General features: G+C 40.5%; 1 protein-coding gene across 1 annotated transcript in view; it reads left to right on the top strand.

Annotated features, from left to right (window-relative positions):
• Positions 1 to 24,502, top strand: part of PARP8 (poly(ADP-ribose) polymerase family member 8) — a 1,481,732-nt gene that overhangs the window by 703,008 nt on the left and 754,222 nt on the right. Inside the window, exon 8 of the mRNA XM_044077685.1 lies at positions 11,763 to 11,823. Coding sequence (XP_043933620.1) covers positions 11,763 to 11,823 — 61 coding nt within the window. The remainder of the gene's footprint in view (positions 1 to 11,762; positions 11,824 to 24,502) is intronic.

Below are 24,502 nucleotides of genomic sequence, written 5' to 3'. Positions count from 1 at the left end.
TAGTGATTACATACTGCTAACATACTTGCAGTATGTTACATATGCGCATTCTCGTGTGTTGCTTGACTTTGATAGTGTGCATTGTATGTTGTGTAACTATACAAGGTAGATGTTTGAGTTCAGCTGTGGGTGTGTATTTCATCCTCATAGTATGTGTACTCATCTGCAGAGGCATATATGATGTGTAGGTGTGCAATGCTATTGGTCATTTTGAACACCTTTTAATATTAACAGCCAACTAATAAACAGTGGTGATGTCATCCATGTGTCTGTGAACTGTCTCACTTGTACCTAAAAATGGTGGTATGGCACTTTCAGTTCAGGCAGTGATGTTTAGCTTGTGATATTGTTGTTGTTTTTTTTTTAATCCATTTATTACTGCTCAGACTGCATTCTGTCAGATTTATTGTAGTGGTACATGTCACTAACACTATTGTCAATCACATTTGCTTTGTACACATATAGATGTTCATCCCTCTTACTAAAAGCTGGGACAGTTTGTCACATAACCGTTCTTTAATTCAGAGCAGTGATGACATTTGCCTTTATTTTCCTCACATAACAAATGTAGAATGTTATTTCTCAAAGGATATGTGTGCAATTAGCACACATATCCATTGTAGAAATAACATGATGTAATTCCTTCACATAACCATATTTGTTACTGTACTGACATTTCCTCTGTGGTGTATTTATCCTGTCAAATATCATGCACTGTTTGCTGTCAAATGGTCTTGTTTAAAACATCCATATTCAGTGCCTGTTAGCATTGTTGTGCCTTACACTGTAATGCATGAATGGTGTACACCACAGTTATGTGTCCATTTACATTGTAAAAGATCTCTGTGATTCCTTTCATCTGAGAAGTTTTAAAACACATACTTCTGATGTAATAAGTTAGCATAATTGGATTGTCATACTAGTTGTAAGACTTCCACTGTGGTGCTTAGGGTTCATCCAGATGTCATTTATCAGTTGAGTTGCATCACTTAATATTCAGCTCTTGAAAGGGGCAAGATTATATGAATGTGCTAATGTTACATAAACACCATTGTATCTAGTTATTCATATCCATGTTTGTGTTGAATAAGGATACATCATCAGAGGTTGTGATTGTATAGCAGTGAAATGTTTATTCAGGCATGTCATGCTGTGAGTGCTCCTGTGGTATGTGCATTGAGAATGGGCATTTACACCATTACACAGATAGACTGGTGTTCAATTTGTGTATTTTACATGATAGAAACAGCTTCCTTGTCAAACAAGCATGCATATTGTAATGCTTAGTGCTGAGTGAACAGAAACACGTGTAGCTCCTTTCATGTATTGTAAATAAATAAGATTCTTCATATTATATTCAGACCTCCTGTGTGAAGATTGGGTGAATATGGGAGAAGGCTGCCAGCCTAGCCAGATAGAATTTTGGAGATAATTCTGTCATCTGTAAATATTAATGTAAACCACAGGTGGGTTGTCTTAAAAGGTAAAAATAGTGTTACATGTTGAATTGGAAAATAATGTAACAACAGTGCACTCTACTGACCAAGTAAAGCATGTTGTGACCCTTTGATGTTAAAACTCAGAGCCAGTAAGTCTAAAGTGAGACATCCTGCCTATTGTTTTAAGGCCAGAGTTAATGGGCAGAATTTGCATGCATAAATGTCCTTTATTGCTCTGGTTTCTGCCAGAGGTGAAGAATGTAAATGTAGTTTCTGTTAGCCTGGGAATGCAGGGAAGTGCGAAGAATGATGTAATGTGAACCAGGAATGTGATTTTAAAAACAGGGAGAATCAGAGAGCATTAAGCATTTTTTTGTTCTGACCATCCAACTCACCAGCACTTTCTTGCTCTATATGTAAGTGTATCTTAGATTTGTGTTTTCTCTTAGAAAAAGATAGAAACTAGAAAGATTAGACTAAGTGTTTTTCTGTGATGTCAGAACTGTACTGCTGAATTATTTTAAGTATTTCTCTGTGATCTCTGAACTCTTGACTAGCACTGTGTAATAAAAAGTACTGTCTTGTGTTTTGACTATTTGTTATTAAGTATTTTTAAACCCTTTCAACTGTGGCTGTTTTTGTAGTGGTAATTTAATCTCTGTACAGTACTTGCATGCCTTTGGTAAAATTGTACAAAGCCACTCCAATAGCTTTAGCCCTGGGCTGTACTACCAATTGGATAATAATATTGCACAGTAATAATTGGACACGCTTTTAAGGGCCTTTGAGTAGCTGATAAATGTTAGTGGGTGGTGGCAGCTGGTACTACCATATAATCTGGGAAAATGGGGCACAGCTGGAGAACCTGTGCCAGCCTTTCCCAGGAGTGTCTATGTGGTTGTATAAGCTCTTTTCAAAGTGCGTGTGTATGTGTCAGCTACTTGGGCAGGGACACCAAGCACTGGTTGGACAGAGAGTGTGCTGGAGGTTTTAGCTTGCCCACTAGGCTGAGATCTGGACCCTATAGCTGTGCCAGTGGGGAGTCTTATTGGGGACCTGGAGAGTGAGGGAGCGACCAGCCCCAGACTGACTGTGATCTCTGTGTGCACTTAAGGGAAATTGCATTTTACTGTGTGTATTTGTTATCCTTTCCTCCTATATGAGACTCCCCTCACTGATGTTAGTGGTGAAGATTGAGGCTCCTTGATTGCTGGGCCAGGGCACTGGCATCACATTTTAATTGGTGATAGTGGTGGGATATCCACATCACATATTAATTGGTGGCAAATACTAATTGGCCTGTAATGGTGTGGGTAGAGTGCATTCCTGTAGCTTGGGTACAGTGAGCTTTGAAGGTGTTTTGTACTGTATGTCAGCCATGCAGTGAATACTCAGAGTTCAGATCACAATTGTTTTATTTCTTTTGTTAGCTTAGTTAGTCATGGTGAGCAGGCAGCATGTCAGCAAAGGAGTATGGAAATCTGACAAGGAGCCAGCTGGCTGAGATGTGCCAGGCTAGGAAACTGGTGCATGGAAACCTGACTAAGGCAGACCTGATTGCAGTCTTGGTTACAGCTGCATCAGAAAACAGCAACCAGGTGGACAATCAGACTGGCAGTGAAGATATAATACCCTCGGAGAATGGACAGCTCAACCTTTCTGCAGAGGACTTAAAAATCCATCTGGAGATAAAGAAACTTGAGTTGGAGGCCAGGCGTTTGGAGATAGATGCAGCCGAGAGACTGAAGATTCAACAGGCTGAAGAGAATGAGAAACGTCTATGCCTGGAAGCAGAGGAAAAGGAGCGGCAGAGGAAGCATGAGAGAGAAATGCTGACTCTTTGCCAGAGTCATGGAGGTAATGGGGAAGAGAGTAACTGGACCCCAGAAGCACAAAAGGTCAGTAAATTTCTTCCGTAGTTTAAAGAGGGGGATAATTTTGATAGTTTCATTCATATGTTTGAGAGGGTATGCAAACAGTAAAGTGTTGATCAAAGGCTCTGGGTATGGTTCCTGACCCCCTTACTCCATGGTAAAGCTGTAACTTTTTTGTCAAAAATGTCTGATTTTGCATGTTTTGATTATACTGCTGTTAAAATCACTTGTTGGAATTGTTTAAGCTAACACCTGAAATGTATAGGAAAATGTTTTGTGAGCATAGACGCAAGTCAGATGAAAGTGTGTGTGAATATATAGCTGAACTGAGAACTTATTTCCATAGGTGGGAGAGTGGATGTCAGGTCACCTCTTTTGAAGGGCTGGCAGACCTTTTGGTGAGGGAACAAGCCCTTAGCACTATGAGTGAGGACATGAGGATCTGGTTAGTTGATAGACAATGTGCTACTTCAGATGAGTTGGGGAAGAAGGGAGACCTATACCTGGCATGCACAGGAAAGGGACCCCAGTACTGCTCATGGGTCTAAAGGAACCCATGGTGGGCAGCCCAGACTGCCCCAGCAGAATCTGCCAGTAGCAGGGGAAGCTACTAGTCCAAGTACACATCCAGGAGCTAGGGTTAAATGTTTTGAATGCAACCAATGGGGCCATGTGGCATACAGGTGTCCACAGAGGCAAGGTGGGGAACAAAAGGTGAGGGAGCCAGTAAGTGGGAAAGACAAAATTCCAATAGTAGGTTGTCTTAGAACAAGAAGGGTACCAAACTACCACCAGAGGTTATATCCTATTGTAGTGAATAGCAAAGTGGCCGTTGCCAAGAGAGACACAGCCTCTGATATAACCATTGTAAAGCCTGCAATGGTTACAGAGGAGCACTACTTGCCTTGACAGTCTACTCCAGTCAGGGCTCTAGGAGGGATCCCATTCCAAATACCTTTGGCTATGGTTCACCTGGACTGGGAGGGTGGAAAAGAAAGCCAGCAAGTAGGTGTGTCTGAGGATATACCTGCAGATGTCCTTATAGGGAATGATTTTGATAGTGCAGTACTCAGTGCTTGTGCAGTTACACACAGTCAGGCGTGGAGACAAGCAGGTAAGTCTGGTAGCCTGGGGGAGACCCAGACAGACTGCATACTTGTAGCCAGGACTGGTGAGGTGGTTACTTCAGGGAGGGAACCACCCTGTAACAGTGAGACTGAAGGTGAGCCACAGCTGCTTGGGGGTACTGATGGTTCCTTGGACAGAGTGACTGCAAAGGTAGGGGTGAGTAGTAGTACCCAGGCTGACAGTGAGGCACCACTGTCAGCGGATGCCAGCCTTCCTATAGAAGGGGAGCTTGGAAGGGGTTCCAGGAGAGAGCTGAGACAAGCTCAGCTCTCAGACCCTACATTGCAAGGCCTGAGGCAGGTAGCTAGGGAGGCACCTGATTCTCAAGGAAAGGGGGAATCTGCATGCTGGGACAAAGGGTTACTATACAGAGAGTGGACCCCTGAGGGAGGGTTAGAATGTGAGAGAGTACAGCAGTTGGTAGTGCCTAGAGCCTACCATCTGGTGCTTATAGCCATAGCCCATGATATTCCCTTTGCAGGTCATATGGGCATAAAATGTACAAAGAGGCATATTATGCAGAACTTCTATTGGCCTGGAATTTCCAGAGATGTAACAGGGTACTGCAAGACCTGTGAGCAATGCCAAAAGGTAGGCAAGGCAGGAGACAAGATGAAAGCTCCTTTGATGCCTTTGCCTGTGATTGAGGAACCATTTCAAAGGGTAGCTATGGATATTGTGGGTCCTCTGAATACCCCAAGTTCCACAAGGTAAAAGTATATCCTAGTGGTATTGGATTATGCTACACGATACCCTGAGGTGGTGGCTTTGTCCGCCATTGAGGCAGAGAAGGTGGCAAATGCTTTGTTAGAGATTTTCAGCAGGGTAGGTTTCCCAAAAGAAATACTGACTGACAGAGGTGCCAATTTCATGTCAGACCTGCTGGCTTGTCTGTGGAAGCCCTATGGGTTGAAGCACATGAAGATCACCCCTACCATCCCCAGATTGATGGTCTTGTTGAGAGGTTAAACTCTACAATCAAGTCCATGCTATGGGCATTTGCAGATCAGTTTAAGAGGGAGTGGTACAAATATTAGCCCCATCTGTTTTTTGCTTACAGAGAAGTTCCCCAGGAATCCACAGGTTTTTCACCCTTTGAGTTGCTGTATGGGCATAGGGTGAGAGGACCTCTTGATTTAATTTGAGATGAGTGGGAATGTGAGTGCAAGTCTTACAAGGGATCTGTTGTGGCATACGTCCTAAACCTCAGGACAAGGCTCAGGGAACTCATAGGCTTGGCCCAGGAGAACCTGGCAGAAGCCCAACAACAGAAAAAGGTGTGGTATGACAGGAATGCTCAAGCTAGAGAGTATGCTCTGGGGCAGCAGGTAATGGTTTTCATTCCTGTCAGACACAGCAAACTGCAAGCAGCTTGGGAGGGACCCTACCACGTGGTAAGAAAGGCAAGTGATGTTAACTACATGGTGGAACTGCTAGGCAGACAGCAGGAGCACGGACTGTACCATGTTAACATGATGAAACCTTACCATGATAGGGAGGTCCTTGTGCTGAACATTTGTAATGGATTGCAGGAGGAGTCTGAGGGAGGATCTGGGGACTGATCTCCTCAGTGAGGCTCAGAATAACACCTCAGTGGGAGGGGTAGCAGTGTCCCAGCAGCTATCTCCTACCCAGGTTCGAGAAATCCGAGCAGTGTTGCAGGAATTTGGGACATGTTCACTGGGAAACCAGGGTGCACCCATCTGGGACAGCACTAGGAGGACCCCGGACCCCAAAGGCCTATTAGGCAGGCCCCATATAGAGTGGCTGAGAGAGTCAAACAGACTCTGAAGAAGGAGGTACAGGAGATGTTGGAACTAGGGGTGATTCAAGAGTTCAACAGGCCCTGGGACTCCCCAATGGTGCTGGTGTCAAAGAAGGATGGCAGCACCAGGTACTGTGTGGACTACAGGAAATTAAATAGTCACACGGAGTCAGATGCTTACCCCATGCCTAGGACAGATGAGGCCCTAGAGCGGTTGGTTGGGGCTAAGTATCTTACAACCATTGATCTTACCAAGGGTTACTGGCAGGTACCCTTGACTCCCAGTGCTAGAGAGAAGTCAGCCTTTGTGACTCCTTTTGGCTTGTATGAGTTCACAAATATGCCCTTTAGGATAAAGAATGCCCCAGTGACTTTCCAGAGGCTGGTAGATCATATCCTAGCAGGAGCAGGAGGGTTTGCCATTGCTTAGCTAGATGATATTGCCATCTACAGCCATTCCTGGCCAGAACACCTGCAGCATGTCAGGGAGGTGCTGGGCAGACTACAGAGGGCAGAGTTGACCATTAAGCTGAGCAAATGTCAGGTGGGTATGGCAGAGGTCTCCTACCTAGGACATAGAGTGGGGAGTGGTAAGATAAGGCCAGAACCTACAAAACTGGAAGCCATTCAGGCATGGCCTGCACCTGTTAATAAAAAGCAGGTGAGGGCATTTTTATGGACAGCAGGGTACTACAGAAAGTTTGTTTCCAGTTATAGTACCATAGATGCTCCTCTCACAGACCTGACAAGGAAGAATGGGCCAGATAAGGTAGTGTGGACCCCAGTATGTGAGCAGGCATTCCAGATACTTAAAGAAGCTTTGGGAAGACCCCCAGTGTTAGCCAGTCCAGATTACAGCAAAGTATTTGTTGTGCAGGTGAATGCTTCAAACCATGAGGTGGGGCTGTACTTAGCCAGATTTCTTCAGAGGGGGAAGAGCAGCCAGTGGTTTATCTCAGTTGTAGGCTCCAACCCAGGGATGAATGCTATGCAGAGGTAGAAAAGGAATATCTAACCATAGTGTGGGCACTGCAGAAACTTCAGCCTTATCTGTATGGAAGGAAATTCACTTTTCTGACAGATCTCAACCGCCTAACATGGTTAAACAGAGCCCTCCAGCAAAATGCCAAGTTGCTAAGATGGACCCTGGGTTTGCAAGCATATGATATATCCATGCAGCACCGCAGTGGGATTAGCAATGCCAATGCAGATGGGTTCTCAAGACTGGGAACAGGGTAAGGTATACTCAGATAGACCTTACTCCCTCAATCAGCATTTCTCAAGGGTGACTTGAAAAACTAGCTTGAGTTAATTTTGGAGATAATTCTGTCATATGTAAATATTATTGTAAACCACAGGCAGTTGTCTTTAATGGTAAAAATAGTGTTACATGTGGAACTGGAAAATAATGTAACAACAGTGCACTCTACTGACCAAGAAAAGCATGTTGTGACCCTTTGATGTTAAAACTCGGAGCCAGTAAGTCTAGAGTGAGGCATCCTGCCTATTGTTTTAAGGCCAGTGTTAATGGGCAGAATCTGCATGCATAAATGTCCTTTATTGCTCTAGTTTCTGCCCAGAGGTGAAGAATGTAAATGTAGTTTCTGTTGGCCTGAAAACCCAGGGAAGTATGAAGAATGAAGTAATGTGAACCAGGAATGTGATTTTAAAAACAGAGAGAATCAGAGAGCATTAAGCATTTTGTCTTGACCATCCATCTCACCAGCACTGTCTTGCTCTATATGTAAGTTTATCTTAGATTTGTGTTTTCTCTTATAAATAGCTAGAAACTAGAAATATTTGACTATGTGTTTTTTTCTGTGATGTCAGAACTGTACTGCTGAATTATTTTAAGTATTTCTCTGTGATCTCTGAACTCTTGACTAGCACAGTATAGTAAAAAGTATTGTCTTGTGTTTTAACTATTTGTTATTAAATATTTTTAAACCCTTCCAGCTGTGGCTGTTTTTGTAGAGATAATTTAAGCTCTGTAGAGTACTTGCATGCATGTACAAAGCCACTCCAATAGCTTTAGCCCTGGGCTGTACTACCAATTTGATAATAATATTGCACAGTAATAATTGGACACCCTTTTAAGGGCCTTTTAGTAGCTGATAAATATTAGTGGGTGGTGGCAGCTGGTACTACCATATAGTCTGGGAATAAAGGGGCACAGCTGGAGATCCTGTGCCAGCATTTCCTAGGAGTGTCTGTGTGGCTGTATAAGCTCTTCTCAAAGTGTGTGTGTGTGTGTGTGTGTGTGTGTGTGTGTGTGTGTGTGTGTGTGTGTGTGTGTGTGTGTGTGTGGTGTGTGTGTGTGTCAGCTACCTGGGGGACACGAAGCACTGGTTGGACATAGAGGGTGCTGGAGGTTTTAGCTTGCCTACTAGGCTGAGATCTGGACCCAATAGCTGTGCCAGTGGGGAGTCTTATTGGGAACCTGGAGGGTGAGGGAGCTACCAGCCCTGGATTGACTGTGATCTCTGTGTGCTCTTAAGGGAAATTGCACTTTACTGTGTCTATTTGTTACCCTTTCCTCCTATATGAGATGCCCCTCACTGGTTTTAGTGGTGAGGATTCAGACTCCTTGATTGCTGGGCCAGGGCATGGGTGCCACATCCTGGATCAACACACACATTCAATACAGTTACTTCTGACAGCCTCCATTGCTATCTGATGTGGAACATTCTGTGAATACAGGGGTCTGGAAAGAGTCTTGTACAATAAGCAGGGGTTTGAACCTGCTAACACCAGATTTTCAGACAACAATGGCTTACACACACTCAAAGGGGCAGCTTTTTCAACCATGTCTCATATGAGATAGGTCATTGATATACCTTATATGGTACAATAGTGTTGTATGTCCTTCTTGGTTGTTCTTCCTTATGTAATCAATATGCGTATGGCAGCGTCACCCATGATTGTTATGCATCTCTTTGAAAACTGTTTGGACATGTATTCTAAAATGACTTGATGCAAAAGTTTCTTGGTCATTCCTTCTGGGTTTACATTACCAAATTGAAATGTGAGAAAACTGAACACCTAAGCATCGAACACACTAAGATCGAACTACCAAAACTACGAATGGCCACTTCAGCAAATTTTTTCCCAGGGGAAAAAATCACTTGGCCATAGTCAGGAACTTGCCCTTTTCTCAACTGTAGAGTGATCCTGAAGTTGGAATATTTAGTTAGAGGGTTGTGGGGAGCACAGCACCCCAGATCAGGGTGGGGGGGGCATGGGGGCAAAGCCCCTCACTTTCATTAGGTTTGATAGTTTGTTTGGGTTTTGGTCGACCAAGCGATTTTTTCCCTTGGGGAAAAAATTCGCTGAAGTGGCTGTTCATAGGTTTGGTAGTTCGATCTTAATGTGTCGATGTTTATGTGTTCGGTTATCTCACGTTTCAGTTTGGTAATATAGACTCTTCCATCTGCATATGGATTACTATTCACAAGATAATTATGTTCTGCATTACATGTTTTCCTCCAGACATGTTTATAATACTGCAGTTGTTTACATTACAATATACAGCCTAAGTGCAGATTTGTGATTCCATGAATGTTTCTGTGCATCATGCTGTGCAAACATTAAAAAATGTCTTTGGTCTTGTGTTACAGCACTTTCTATTGTGATGCTGCTGTTGAATTGCTGTTATGTTACTGTTCCCTGTAAATGTCTGTGACTGTGCCCAGTATTACTATGATAGACATGTTTGCAAATTAGTTTCGGCAAAAATAGATTCCTGACATGTCATCTGCTCTGTCTTGTCATTGGTCACTTATGTATGTTATTTGTTATAAGACTGGTATGTAGCATTTACAGCGCCATGCAACACTTGCTTGTCTATTACATGCTTGTAGGTGATAAACCCCTTTCCTATTGGTGCTGCTGTCATTATTTTGCATAAACACGGCCATGTATGACTTACCTGCCATTTACAGTTGTAACATCCTTTTGTTCTTGTGTACACTTGATGAGATGGGGTATACAGCAGTGTTGTCAGTATAATATACACACACACACATATATATTATATATATATATATATATATATATATATATATATATATGTGTGTGTGTGTGTGTACATCGTTGTAAGCACTAACTGCATTCTGTGCATTCATCCTGTAATGTATCTTCTGTCCTTGAAAATGTTATCTCAAGTCGGCATTTAATCATATGATCATAGGATCATAGTAGGTTACTAGGCTAATGGCCCCAAGGCCCTTACAAGCCTAGTTAAGTTCAACCTGTGTTCGCAAGGGTGTCTGGTTCAACCTCATGTATATCACATTTTCACCCCCTTTCTTAGACTGCTGCTTTTTGTCACTATCACGTCCTTTACAAGCATGTCTGTTATTATTTATGTGTGTAACTAGGGGATTGACATTCACATTAATTATCATTGCATCAGTTCTGCAGGTTTTATGTCAGAAATGCTTCTTAATCACTTTTGTCACATTTGCCTGTGAGATATAAGTAAACGTTCAACATTTCCCCTCTCCAGCATCACTAAATCTTTATAGCATATCTTGTGTAACAATTCCCTCATTTCACTTCCCATTGTTCTATATTGCTTCCCTGTACTTGCCCTTAATATGTCTGGGCTACAGCACATGCTCGTATCTGAGCATTGCCTTTATGAGATCTGTTTTGTGTACATTGTGTGCCTGTCTTACAAGCACCTTTCCATGGCCACAATCACTACTGCTGGACATGGAAAAATGCTTGCTACTGCATAGGCGTGATGAGCAGCATGCACCCCATGCTACCATGCTTACATTATGTAGATGTAGCACGGTACCTACATGAATTTTAATGATCCCAGGGCTTATAATACCTGACATGAGTTGATGTTACATTGGTAACCACTGTAAATTATACTTTTTTTATTTTCGGTCAGTGAGCCTTTGTTTGCAGTTATATTCTTGCTAAATTCAGCTTTGAATCAGTTTTGTTATTTCTTGACTTGGTCAGTTCATATACCTGAACTTTAAATGTGTCATTACTTCAATAATTTATTCTACACCTTTACTTAATGTTTCTTTTAAAAATATATATTATCAATACATTAACTAAAATACTTTAAATCATTTGCATTCATGATATGTCACTGATGACCGTATGCCCTTAAGTTGCATTACCTATTTCTTTATTTTACTTATCTGGATACTGGACAGTTTATTTTTAATTTTGAAGAATTGTATTTGTGGGCAAATATATATTTATAATTTTCCATTTCAATAAGACATAGTATAAGAATGAAGTTTTATCAAGAAGTGCTATGATTAGTTACGTTTTTTCATATTTCTTCAGCTTAGTGTTTTGTTGCATTTTACTTATTTCCCCTGACTAGATGACGAGGTGGGCATTGACAGGGAGTGTGAAATTTGTAGTGGGTCTGATATAAGTAAACTGCAGTTTATTCTAGACTTCAGTGCTTATACTGAATTTTTCTTAATGGCTGGAAGGCAAGAATAGTTGGAAAGTACTCCCCAAACATTCCTAGATTTCAGTGTGCCAGCTTACAGACTTATCCCATTTTTCTTTATTTAGGGAATATGGTGCCATTGATGATGTGGATATTGATCTGCATGTCGACGTCAGCTTCCTGGATGTAAGTATTACACCTATTATTCCCTGCTAATGAACTGTGTGAACTGTCACTTTAAAACTATCATTGCATTTTACATGCATGTGTGTTAGAACCTACAGTTATGGTCATTACTTTCCATTTGCCAACGTATTAATGTTTTTTGCACGTGAGATAAATGTTTATTGTCACTGATTGGCAGGCAGAGCTCAGAGAACCTTAGTTTGTCTTGATCATTAACATGGTAGCAGGCTGTAGACATTGTGACTTGTGGGGTTTGAACAATGCAGCTGAGCAAAATTTTGAATTCACGAATTCATGGAAACTATTCAATGATAAGCATTCTACACCTTCAGTCTTAAGTTACCTATGGTTTAAAGGAGGGTCTAAGTTTATTACCATGCTTAAAGGCTAAGCACAAATACAGTACAATCAAGAAGGGAAAAGTGAGTAGAAAAGCAAGAACAGCAATTATAGTTAGAACAAAAATCAAGTAGATAAAAACAGAGTAAGTTAAATCTGTTAAAATATGCATGGGAAATACTGGCACAGAGAATAAATAATCATTGTTCCAGTAACAATAATAATACTGGACAACTGGACATTGATCAGTTGTAGTCAGAAAAGCTGTAATAATAGTTATTTTCAGAACTTTTAAAGCTACTTATCACTGGGGATACTTGAACATATAGGTGGCATGTTCCAGAGCCACAGCCCTTGATTGAAAAAAAAGCGCAAATGTCAGAAAATGTCAGCTATACCTTTGGGAATGTGCCAGCAGTCACTGAGTGGCTGTGCACATGGAATGAACCATCCAGTACCAAGACAGAATATCACACAAATGGAGGGGAGTCAAAAAGGAACAAATAAACCATAATAAAGCCTACACTAAGTGCACACTGATATGTATTCAAGAACATTCTTATCACATTTTTCTAATCACTCAGAAAGATTACATTAAGTGTACATGTAGTCTATACTTTGAAGTAACCTTTATGAATCCCCCTCAGTATTTAAAGGTGCCAGAATATCAGTATGAAAACTAAAATTAGGAGGAAGATGGTGTAAGTTATGTATGTGTACACTTTCTATACACTTAGTGTAGGCCTTATTGAATCCCAGGGCATGACTAAAACTTTAAATTATCTGTTGATGAATAGATAACCAATGTAGCTCATACAGAATGGGTGCAATTTCCTAGTAATGTGATACCCCAGAGAGTAACTTCAACCTTGTCTTTGACAATGACCTTGCATAAAACTTTTATCAAAATAAACTGACAGGATATTTGTTAACCTTACTCAGTGTGACCAAATCATCTAGAACCAATGTTTACACTACTGAGTGGCTAGCCCTGACAGAGTATGCAGTCTGTGATACATGTTCATCTATCTAGAGGACCCTGCAGACCACAGTTGATGTCTAAAGTGATTGGTCTATACAACTTTCCCCCAGACAGGCACCACCCAGAGTCTGTGCTGCTGTCCATGACTCCATTCAGTTTTGGGCAAGGTTGAGGTGGATACTCCCAGTATGATTTTTGGAAATGGAAGGAACTCCACAGAGACACAGAAAGAATATGCAAACTCCTCGAAAGCATTTGGCCAGAATAGAACCTTGTACTTTGGAGCCAAAGACCTTATCCATTATGCTCATGGTGCAACTTTGTTTTTCCTCCTAGAAGGAAATCACATTGGGTAGAGTGAGAGACTGTAGTATTATCCCCAGTGAAGAATGAGTAGGCCCACTGAATAAAACACTGGTGGCTACTATCATCTGCAAGGAGTGGACAGAGAAGACACTAAGGTCAACAGAGATTAAGCTGAAGACCTGGAAGTTGACTGGCATGAAACAAGGTACCACAAGAGTTAAAGAAAATACACAGGGCTCTAGCACCTCAAAAAGAAGAAGAAATAGATGGAGTTGAAGAATAAAAATGGCAGTATCCCAAAACAGCATGTGTGCAGACAGTGGAGCAGGTATGTGGCCAAACCCAGTATAGAAATAAAATTACATAAGGAAAGCTGGTGGTAGAATGCAGAAATCCAGGAAGATGTCAAAAGAAAAATGTGCAGTAAATATTAGGAGATAGAAAAGAAGGACCAGGGTAAAAATGGAATACTGGTTGGCTGTCAGAGATGCTAAGAGTCATCATCATCATCAACCCCCTTTTTCTCATGTTCTACAAGAGGTAGGGGTGTCATGTTAACTGACACCATCTCTCTCTTCAACACCACCTACCTGCCTTCTTCGATACTCATGCCTGACTGTCACAGATCTCTCACACTATCCATCCTCCTCTTTACAGGACAACCTTGTTTCCTCTTACCTTCTCCCTGTCTGTTCCAAATCTTCTTCACTAGATTGTCTTCTGCTTTTCTGCACATATGCTTGAACCACTGTAATCTGTTCTCTTTGATCTTTTATCTAAATGGAGCTACTTTGGCTCCTGTTCTTATGTCCTCATTTTTATGTCTGTCCCATAGTGCGCATCTTACTTATTTCAGGCACTTCATTTCTACCACCTCTTGTTTCTTCATTTGTTCTGCCTTTACTGCCAAGGTTTGAGTACCATACAGTAGTACTGGTTATGCACTGCTTCACACACCTTACTTTTCAGGTTCTTTGGCATTACTCTGTCATACACTACACCTGACACTCTGTACCAGTTGGCTGCAGCCCCTCTGATTCTAGCTTTGACCTCTTCATTCAGACTTCCCTTTTCCTCAGCCACCCCTCCCAGATACTTGAAGCTGTTAACCCAAATTTTTCTGATGAAGTCTGTATTGACAAAAACGTATAATAAAGGTCTTAATACACTAATACATTAAAAGCCATTTCTCTCGCTCTCAGTCCTGTGGTTTCATTAATTTTGCTATTACCAATGTCTTATCTGTACTTAGTTTCATCCCATGTGCCTTCAGTTTTACATTCCATTCCTCTATCCTTTGATGACGTTCTTACTCAGTCTGCCTGTAATGCCACATAGGTTCATAGGTGTCTACTAGATGAATGATCACAAGGGCCTTTTTAAGCCTAACCAACATCATAAATCTCTGGTACCTTTGATAAGCGTAAGCAGGGACTGGGAGATTAAACATTTATATGCATGAGCCAGTGAGATGAACCATTTATAAGCTGCCTGTGTCCATTATAGAGATAAGTGCCAAAGCAGGGATGTATTTCCTGTTAACCATCCAATTGTTCAAGCAATTGTTCAAGTTACACTTGAATTGGGTTAGGGAGGAACTCTGCTTCACATGGATGGGGAGCCTGTTCCATAGATGGGGTAGTCTCTGGATACATACCTGTCTCTTCAGCAGGTACTATTTATATCCAAAGTAAGGTTTAAGTCTTTAGAATGGGTAATTCTGATGCTGTTTATTTTGTGGATATGTAGGAGGTCCATCAGAGTGGGGTCTGACAATCTCTTCTATGCCAGGCATAGATCTCCTCTCAAAAACCTGTAGGAAACAGGATACAGGGTTAGGGCCTTGAGGTGGTCTGCATAGGACATGTTACTTACACTCTGTATTCTTTTAGTGAGGAACTTCTGTGGATGTTCCATTTGTTGGATATGCCTGATTAGGTTCCTACCAAATGGTCCACTGTACTCAGTGATAGGTCTGATGAATCCTAAATACAGTGGAACAATGACTACTTTAGACCAAGATGGCGTACCTTTGTTTAAGGATGCACAACACAGAATGATTTACTCAATATTGTAGACATTTGATGGTCAAAGGCCAAATTACTGTGTGTGTGTGTGTGTGTGTGTGTGTGTGTGTGTGTGTGTGTGTGTGTGTGTGTGTGTGTCTTAAAGTTCCTGAGGAGTTGATCAACTCTTAGGGGTTTGCTGTCAATATGATAATATCCTTTGGGAAGTCATCCACCACTAGAAACTATTATACATTTTTTACTTCCTAAAGGATACTATTATGCGTTTCTTAGTATTTAGGTTTAGTCCATGGCTCTGGCACCATTTGTTTCAAATACATAGTTTATCTAATGGGTTCCAATACTGGAAATCATTTGCATATTAAGATTAGTTCTAAAATTTCTGTACAGGAAGAAGAATTAGCACATCACACATTATAGAAGACTACATGACTATTCAGTAGTTGAAAAAGGAGACAAAGTTCATATAAGAAAAATATGCGATATGAACACACATCGTTACAGGAGATGCAGCCAATAATATGGTAGAAACTTAAATACCAAAGGAAAAACAATAGGAATACTGTAATTTTAAGAAAAGCCAAGCTCATTTCCCTATGGAAATGGGGGGGGGGGGTAGTCCACTTCAGGAATGCTAGAAAGATAAAATATTGCATGCAAAATTTGAAGCCTTTAGAGAAAAAAAAGTAAATGGTGGTCACACACATCTTTGACATTCTGCCCAAACAATAAAAAAACAGTTTTAGTGGAGCTTGTTCCTGACAAGCCCAAAGATAACATTTAAAAAAGATGTGCATGAAGTCAAATACTTGCAACTCTGGAATATCAATGTTATACAACCAAAACAAGTTGCAAAGTCTACTCAAAAAAGGCACACGTCTACTTAAATATGTTTCAGAACACTATGTAGTTAGAGAATCACAAGTTTGTTCAATCAAGCAATGCTAAAAGATGAATTGTTGTGGATCACGTTACCCCAAATCAATTCACATCAATGCAAGAACTTTTACATTCTGACAGATAACTCCAAAGTACACCTATGAGGACAGCCAAGTTCAACCTTTTATAATATTGCAAATAGGTAATACCATGAACAGATGCTGTTGCACTTGGTTTAAAACATGTTAACTGCATCATTTTCCAGTCCTAACCAGTGTCCATTAAAGTCTTTTGCAAAGTGAGAAGCCAATATATTAGAAATTAAAAAAAAAAAAACATCAGACTCCATTTGGATTCCGGGCAGCTAAAGCAAATACTTAAACTACTAAAAACTTTATTGAATTCGGTTCTTACTGACTACCACCTCATCCACGAGCCTCAAATTTGATACAGCACTCTACAGTCAGTGGATATACAACTGGGTCTCTATATTCTTTACAGCACAGGTAATTTCCTTGGATTAATTTTCCAGCTATAACTGTACTCAGCAGTATGATGAAACACTTCTAATTGAAGGTCATGTGTAAAAGTAGATTGTAGCCAACCAAAAGTGTCAGATGCATACAACTGTGGCAAACCAGATAGCTTTCAGAAGATAGCAGAATACATAATGCTAGTGCTATACTACATTGCACAGGCAGTAATTGACTGATGCATGTTATTTATGGTTGCAGTCAGAAGTTACATGACAAGACAGTGTCTCGCAGAATGCAGCCTTTACTACTTGTATTCTCACGATATGCAGGACCCTAAATGAAATATCGCCTAAAAATTCTGTGTACCTCAAAATAGCAGAGAAAATGTACAAGTTCAGAAATACATAATAGCCAGAAGGTTACAAGGTTACGATCTTCCTGGTCATATAAGCCTACAATCATATCATTGATCCTCCCATAGTAAGGATAGGATCCCATACAAAAGTAGCTCACTTAGCCCACAGAGGACTGGAATATTAGCAGAGCACAAAAGTGGCAGGCAGATTCAGAGCAAGCTTTACTTTTCCAAAAACATGTCCCTCCCAACCTCAAAGAAAAAAAACCTAGAGAATGCCTCAAGTAATGGTGCTAAAAAGGTCCAAAAATAGGGACAGATTTTAAAATATTGTTCTTATAAAACTTAGAAAGTTGTTAGAATCTGAAAGGTACATGTCCATCATTTAGTGACTGCAATCCTCAGTGATCTGAAGAAAAAACAAAAACACACACACACACACACACACACACACACACACACACACACACACACACGCACAGAAATGTTATGAGGAACAGACCATAAAATGGAGGGGGATCTAGACAGCTGACAGGTATGCAGATGGTGTGATTATGAAAAACATAGCAAAACAGGTGGGCACCACCACATTTTAACTGATTAAAGCATGTGCTGAAGCAACCAAGTTCAACTGCAAAATGGACTATGAAAACTTCCCATTCACTGCAAAGGTAGCTTTTGTGCCTGAACAAGTTCCAAACGGGTCTGACAGCTGCAAGAAATACTCTGCCATAACTTCACACATGAATCAAACAGGAAAGGGGGCGATAATTAAAGATTAAAAAAAAAAAAAAAAAACAGAAGTTTTAATCTTGTGTAAGTCAAGGACTTGCAGATTGTTATAACAACCATTTCATTCACAGCTTTTCCCTTGCAACAGTAAAGACCATTTCAGGATTGTATATATAGCAATCAGGAAGGCATGAAGTTGAGTGAAAGTGCAAACAGGATGCGAGATGTCCACAACACAAAATGTTTCAACACCCGGCTTATCTGTTTAACTCTTATTGTGTATCCTGTGCTGGACATAGTACTGTATTGTGCAATGTAATCTGTCCTTGTGCTAGGTAAATCTATTCATTTAAAAGTAAAACAAAGTTTACTTTCACCATGGACAGTTCCAGGACGTTGGAATGGCAACAAGGAAAAACAAGATAATGCGATTAGGAGGAGCCATGCATGGTATAGAGTGGATGCCTACTCATCGAAACAAGTAACATATAATTTTAACATAAAAAATATGCTTAGAATTAACTTTAAAAAAAAAAAAACTTGTGTAAAGGTGCAACAAAAGATCTGCTAACCCATTTTAGACCGTACTTGTCAAGCACCCTTCAAAACAGAAGCAACAGTATATATGGCTGGACTGGATGTTATCTAGTCACTTATTGCTCCAAAGAGGTTGACAATAATACTTCGGAGTAAGACAAGTGTAACAGTGCCAGGTGACCCAAGTTACTCCAGTACCTCATCAACATTAGGCATACAAGGACTAAGAGTTGAAGGAGGGCAGAAGTCATCTCAAATACCCTAGACTTGCCAGAGACACCTAACATCCACATTATATTAAATTCCCTTGCAGATTACATTTTTAGCAAGGAAATTGCCAAGATAAAATATGCACATACCTCATTTGCTGTCAAAGTTAGTGTGGCTATACATACACTGTAAAGCAATGCACAATGATTTATGCATGCATTGCTCAATGATTTATGCATGTGTGTGAGTTTAGCAAGCTGTGACCATGTAAGTTAATTAGTCCCCCCCCCCCCAGTGTTATATAGTACATCTTACCTCATACAATGATTGTAGTGTTCAGTTCTTCTCAATGGGACAGTCAGAGGTTTTGTCCAGTCAAGACTCTCCCAGTAATTAAAGGAAAAAAGCAGATGAAGCCAAACTTGAATGAATACCAGCCTCAAACTCTTTCAGATTGAATAGTAGGATAAGAATTATTGCCTCTAATCAATGGAGTCTTGGCACAGTTCAGACCAAGACAGCAGTTTGGGGGGAGGGGGGTTAGGTATGCATTGCTTCAAGTGCAATATCAGTTGAGACACTAGCAATAGCAGCAGTTTGAATCCCTTTGAAATGTCGTCTATTCACTGCCAATTTAAAATTAGCCATATTGCACACTCACTACTAGTTAGCCTGACCAAAGTAACCCAAATAACTTGCAGCCCAATATATTACCTGCTGCAAGCAAGGTGGGCCATACTACACAGTTCATTGGGGACTGCAATTATTTTAAGAGTGATTTAAGTTGGTCTGAATGAGAAAAGCTAGGGCAAAATAAGGATCTAGTCTCTCAAAGAAAAAGATAGACAACAGTACTGTAGCATCACAAAGTTGTTCGGGATTACCTATACATTTCACTGATAAAAGTGAAATGATCTGCAAACACCCGGGTTAATACTGAAAATATCAAATCAATGTTGTTGAGTGAGAATTACCATACCAGCATTTGCAATTTAAGAGAGGAACATAGCTATGTTCAACAGAGGTAAATGGCAAGACAGATGTGTTTTAAGCACATGTACCAACGAATTTCATTCTGGGAGCAAATTAGTACAATACATCTGTGAGCAATACATTGAGCTGTCACTGTAACTTATGCCATTAACCAGAAAGTCAAAACAGAAAAGGGCCAAACAGCAGATCAATTCTAGCCAGCTGCAAGGCACTTCAACCTTTGCCCAAATTTACATAAGTATTGACTATTAAAATACCCAACATCCTAAAGATTTTACTAGGATTTCTACTGTGAACATGTAAAGGTAAAGTAACGCATTTCTCTGTGGGCCTCTGCTGAAAATGGGACTTTTGTCATTTAGACTTTCACGGAAAATGTTAAAAAGTTGTGTGAATCTAAAAGATCACTGGAAACAAATGACGTATATAGCCTTCTGCTTGCAAAGTACCTCACACCCAATGTTCAGAGATGGGAAGCAAAGTGAAAAAGTATCAACCAGTTTATAAATCACATGTACGGGGCCTAATAAAGTACATTCTTATTCTTTTACATGAAAAGTAACTTCTTAAAATAATCATCTAGGTACACCAAATGAGTTGCAGTTTACTCCAGGGACCACAAGAGTTCAAGAAAGTGCACAGGGCTGAAACAGCTGGCACAGAAGAAACAAAAGAGGAAGCAAGTGGCATGCAGGAAGCCAAACCTGAAGAGACTGCACCAGAAAAGCCTGTTGAAGAATCAAAAGTAGCTGAAGAAAAGAAACCAGAAGAGAAACAAATAGAAGAACTAACTGCCCCCAGCACCCACTTCTGACACTCCTGCACCTGCTCCTGAATCTGTAGAAGTACCAAAAGCAGAGGAGCCAGCAGCCCCAACAGCAGCAGCCAAGAGACAGGATACCCCTTCTGAGCCTAGTTCAGATATCCACCACCTGCTGAGTCAACAGCAGAGTAGCATGTTGTTAATACGAGAAATAACTACTTGTTTGTTTGGAGTGGTGCCAGCTACTGGTTTTTTTCTTTGCCCCCCCTCCTCCCTTCTTCAGTCCCATCCCAGACCACACAATTTATATTGCCATTTCAGCAGAGGCAAGCTTTTTAAACCTTGCCTCTAGCCTTTTTGCCTTTTTTCATCAGTATTTTGTTAATGGCTTTGCATATTTTGCATCAATTTATTTGTAATTTTTTTCTGTGTTAAATACATGGACATATCTGTGGTATGAAGGAGCTGGGTGGGTTATTCCTGATATATTAGAAGAAGTGGTGGATAGAGTTACGGGTGACATACTTCTGCAGAGAAAGAGTGCACAAGATACAAAGTGAATGGTTAATCTTTGTCTTTCAAAACAAGATTAACAGTGCTTTTCAAGTGAATGGTTTATGACACTAAATTCTTGACCAAGAGGAACAAAAAAAACATACCGGATGGGGAAAAATCATACTTTTTAGAATTTCTTGCTAGTTGCACCAGTCAGTAAAATAGTAGAAATTCAAGTTGTATGATACTTTGCATATTGCTGGTTTTATGACCTTAATAAAAGTGTAATTATGTATAGCAGCAGGGTGTTTTTAACTGTAACTATTGTATAAAAGAAGTCTTGATGTCAAGAAGCACATACAGCTGCAACTTTCCACCCTGCTCATTTTGTAAAACTGCAGTCACATATTTAAGAGAAAGTGAATTCACATTATAAATTTCAAAGCTGTGATATGTGGAATGGTTACTATTTGTACTTTTGTTTACAGCAGACAGTGCTTTTCCATTCTGGTCATCTTGTGACAGTTAAAGAAAAGGAAAAAATCAGATGCAATGTTTTATGTAGCATCTCGTCAATCCTGTTTTTTTTTTGTAAATACTGGAAAAGCTTTGAACAATTTGGATTAGAAACTGAATGTAACTTTGCTTACAAAAATTGCTATTATACTCTTGCTTATGGTGTTCTGATTGTCCGTGAGCACACTAAAAGTGAAAAAAATGTGAATAAAATGTATGTTCTGCAGTGTTGCTTTTGTTTCCTGTAAGTACTCTTAGTGCTATAGCTAACTCTATGTAATAATGTGCAGTGTACCATTTCTGTATAACATGTCAGGCTGTTTTAAACCCAAGCAGACAAAAATCTTCTGAAGACCATAGTTGTAATCATAAGAAGACTGCAATTTCCATGTAGCATATTTGTTTTTTTTAAAGTGAGCCACTTAAAATTTCACAGTAGCATTTAATTGTGCAATTTAGTCTGTAGCTTCTAAGTGATTTAGGGAGTAAATGCCCACTGGTACACTTTCTGTAACAAAAAGCAATTCAAGTCGTTTTAGTTACAATAGCCTAGCCTGCCTTCAGTCAAATACTAGTGTGCTTTAACTGGCATAGTGTTTACCCAACTGTATGGCATGCCCAATGTGTTGAGGCACATTTTGGTGTGCTTACACATAACTGATTATGACAAAGCATAATCTCTTTTTGGTGTAGCATCCACCAGCACATACTGCTTTTAATATTTTATATACCCACCAGTGGTTTGTTTATAAAATGAGGTTGAGGCAGTTTTCCTGAATGGATCCATACCCACCAGTGGTTTGTTTATAAAATGAGGTTGAGGCAGTTTTCCTGAATGGATCCAGCATTTAAATGGACCTGAATGCCGAGCTGTTGCAGCAGAGTAATGAGCTGGTCATGCTGCCTAAGCAGGTTATTACACATCACTAAACCAAAATTAAATTGGATAGCAACTACATCTCTGTCAGCTTTCTGTTTTGGGTGTGTATATATATATATATATATATATATATATATATATATATATATATATACATATCTATAAATATATATATATATTTTTTTCCTTGTTCTCATTGCCTAGTGGCTATTATACCTTCTGTCTTCCCATTCTCCTTCCTCTCACTGAGTGAGAACCAAGTCAGAGAGGTCATCTCCAAGGTAGCCATTTGTGATTTCATTTTCTTTTAGGTTTTACCTCCCCCCCAACCTACCTCTGCATACAGTTTCTGCCAGAGAATGTGTGACCGGCTTCCAGTGGTTGTCCCCTCCTCTTGTAAAGGGAAGTTTGCTCCTAGCAGCCCTGGATGTTCTTCATGTTTTACTGTTGCATTCATTACATTTGGGTTATCTGCCTGCAGGTAGCCCTCAGCCGGCCTGAATATCAAAGTATTGGATTCCTGCATCGGATGCTAACGCTTCTTCCATGACATCAGGTCACCAGGGGTATAAAACATGCAGCTGATGCCATTACATCAGTCTTTCTTGCTGTGTGGTGCCCGAAGAAGAAGCAGTTTGCAAGTGCCGGTCGGCTGACTACTGAAATTTTCGTTTTCGAGTTTCAGAACCGAAGTCTTCGAAAAAAGCTAAGTATCCCATTGGGGATCCTTTTTCTTGCTCTTAACTGATGTCAGTAAAAGTAAACAATTGTCTTACCTGTGGAAAGCAAATACCTCATAAAAATTTTAATTCGTATTGCATTCCCCTGCTTAGGCCCAGACCATGACGTCTCTCGCTGTTGGTTTTGTGCCTTATTCAACCCCCGTACTATTCGTATTCGGACTATTTTCACAGCAAATTATTTTGGGACTTGGTTTAACTATCCAGAAATGGCTTCAGTAAGACATCCGACTACTGATATTCTGAAAAAATGTAAGAATAAAGACAGAGACAGACCGCATAGGTCAAAAACTGCTGACGACACTTCCGTTAAGCTAGTCGCCAGTTTGCCGGTACTCAATGAGGTGCTTTTGCAGCCCCTGATACCCGCTACTTCAGATTCGCAGGCCTCTACTGAGACCCATTCTGAGTACGGTATGCCGCAAGATGCTTCTTTGACTATGGAACCTGGGGATGTCTCTACCTTGGATGGGTCCAGAGCCACTGTGCAGGCACCAGCTTCTGAGGGTGTATTCAGTCCTACAGATTTGCATTTTAAACTGACGCCATCTTCTTCATCAAGGCCTAAAACTCGACCCACACCTACAATACCGACATCCAAACCACATGGTCAGGCCCATATACCTAAAAAACAAATGCTTAGAATGACTGAAGACCTTATTACTTTAATTAGGGGAAGCCAGCCTTCCCCCTCTAAGAGACCTAGAACTGATTTTCCTTCTGATTCTTCTGATCAGGATTCTGAAATTTCTGTTTCTTCTGATTACCAGGATTTGCCCTTATCTACCTATGAGGATTCTGATGCAGAGGATTCCATTCCCATTGCTTCTTCTTCAGAAGATTTTTCTTTTGATGAAACCTTGCACACTCTTAGGGAACATTTCCACTGGGAAAGCCAGGATTACACTGACTCCAAAAAGAGGCTTAGGGAATTTTTACTCCTCCCTCAACACAGGCCTTTAGCTATCCCTCCTGTTCTGGACATTGTAGATGATGCCTTCTTGGAATATAGCCTGGCCCCAGACACATTACCTCCAGCTCCCAGAAAACCTGACAGGTATTAAGGAGTACCTGACTCTCACAAGTTCCTCTTCAAGAATCCTACTGCAGATCCAGAGACCATTTCCCAAGGACCAAAGGGCATTAAGGCTACTGCTGCCAAAAACCCTACCCCCTCTGATAGAGATTCCAGGGCCTTGTACAGATGGGGTAAGAAGGTATACACTTCTGCTACTTTGGCCAATAGGGCCTTAAATTGCCAGTTTCATATGTTAAAGTATCAGCAGCATATTTTGGGACTACTTAAACAGAAAATGATGTTGATTCCTGACTGTACTGAACATAAAGAATTACAGGATTTAATGCATTCTGCTAAACAAGTTGGTAAACATACTTTGCAATGTGGTTTTGACTCTTTCGAAGCATCTTGCAGGGCTGTGGTCACTGGGT

The sequence above is a fragment of the Protopterus annectens genome, chromosome 1.part1, assembly GCF_019279795.1.
Source record: "Protopterus annectens isolate FY-2018-M chromosome 1.part1, PAN1.0, whole genome shotgun sequence".
Classification (NCBI taxonomy): domain Eukaryota; kingdom Metazoa; phylum Chordata; order Ceratodontiformes; family Protopteridae; genus Protopterus; species Protopterus annectens.
Note: the sequence above shows the minus strand (reverse complement) of the source record. Positions and strands in the feature narration are given on the sequence as shown.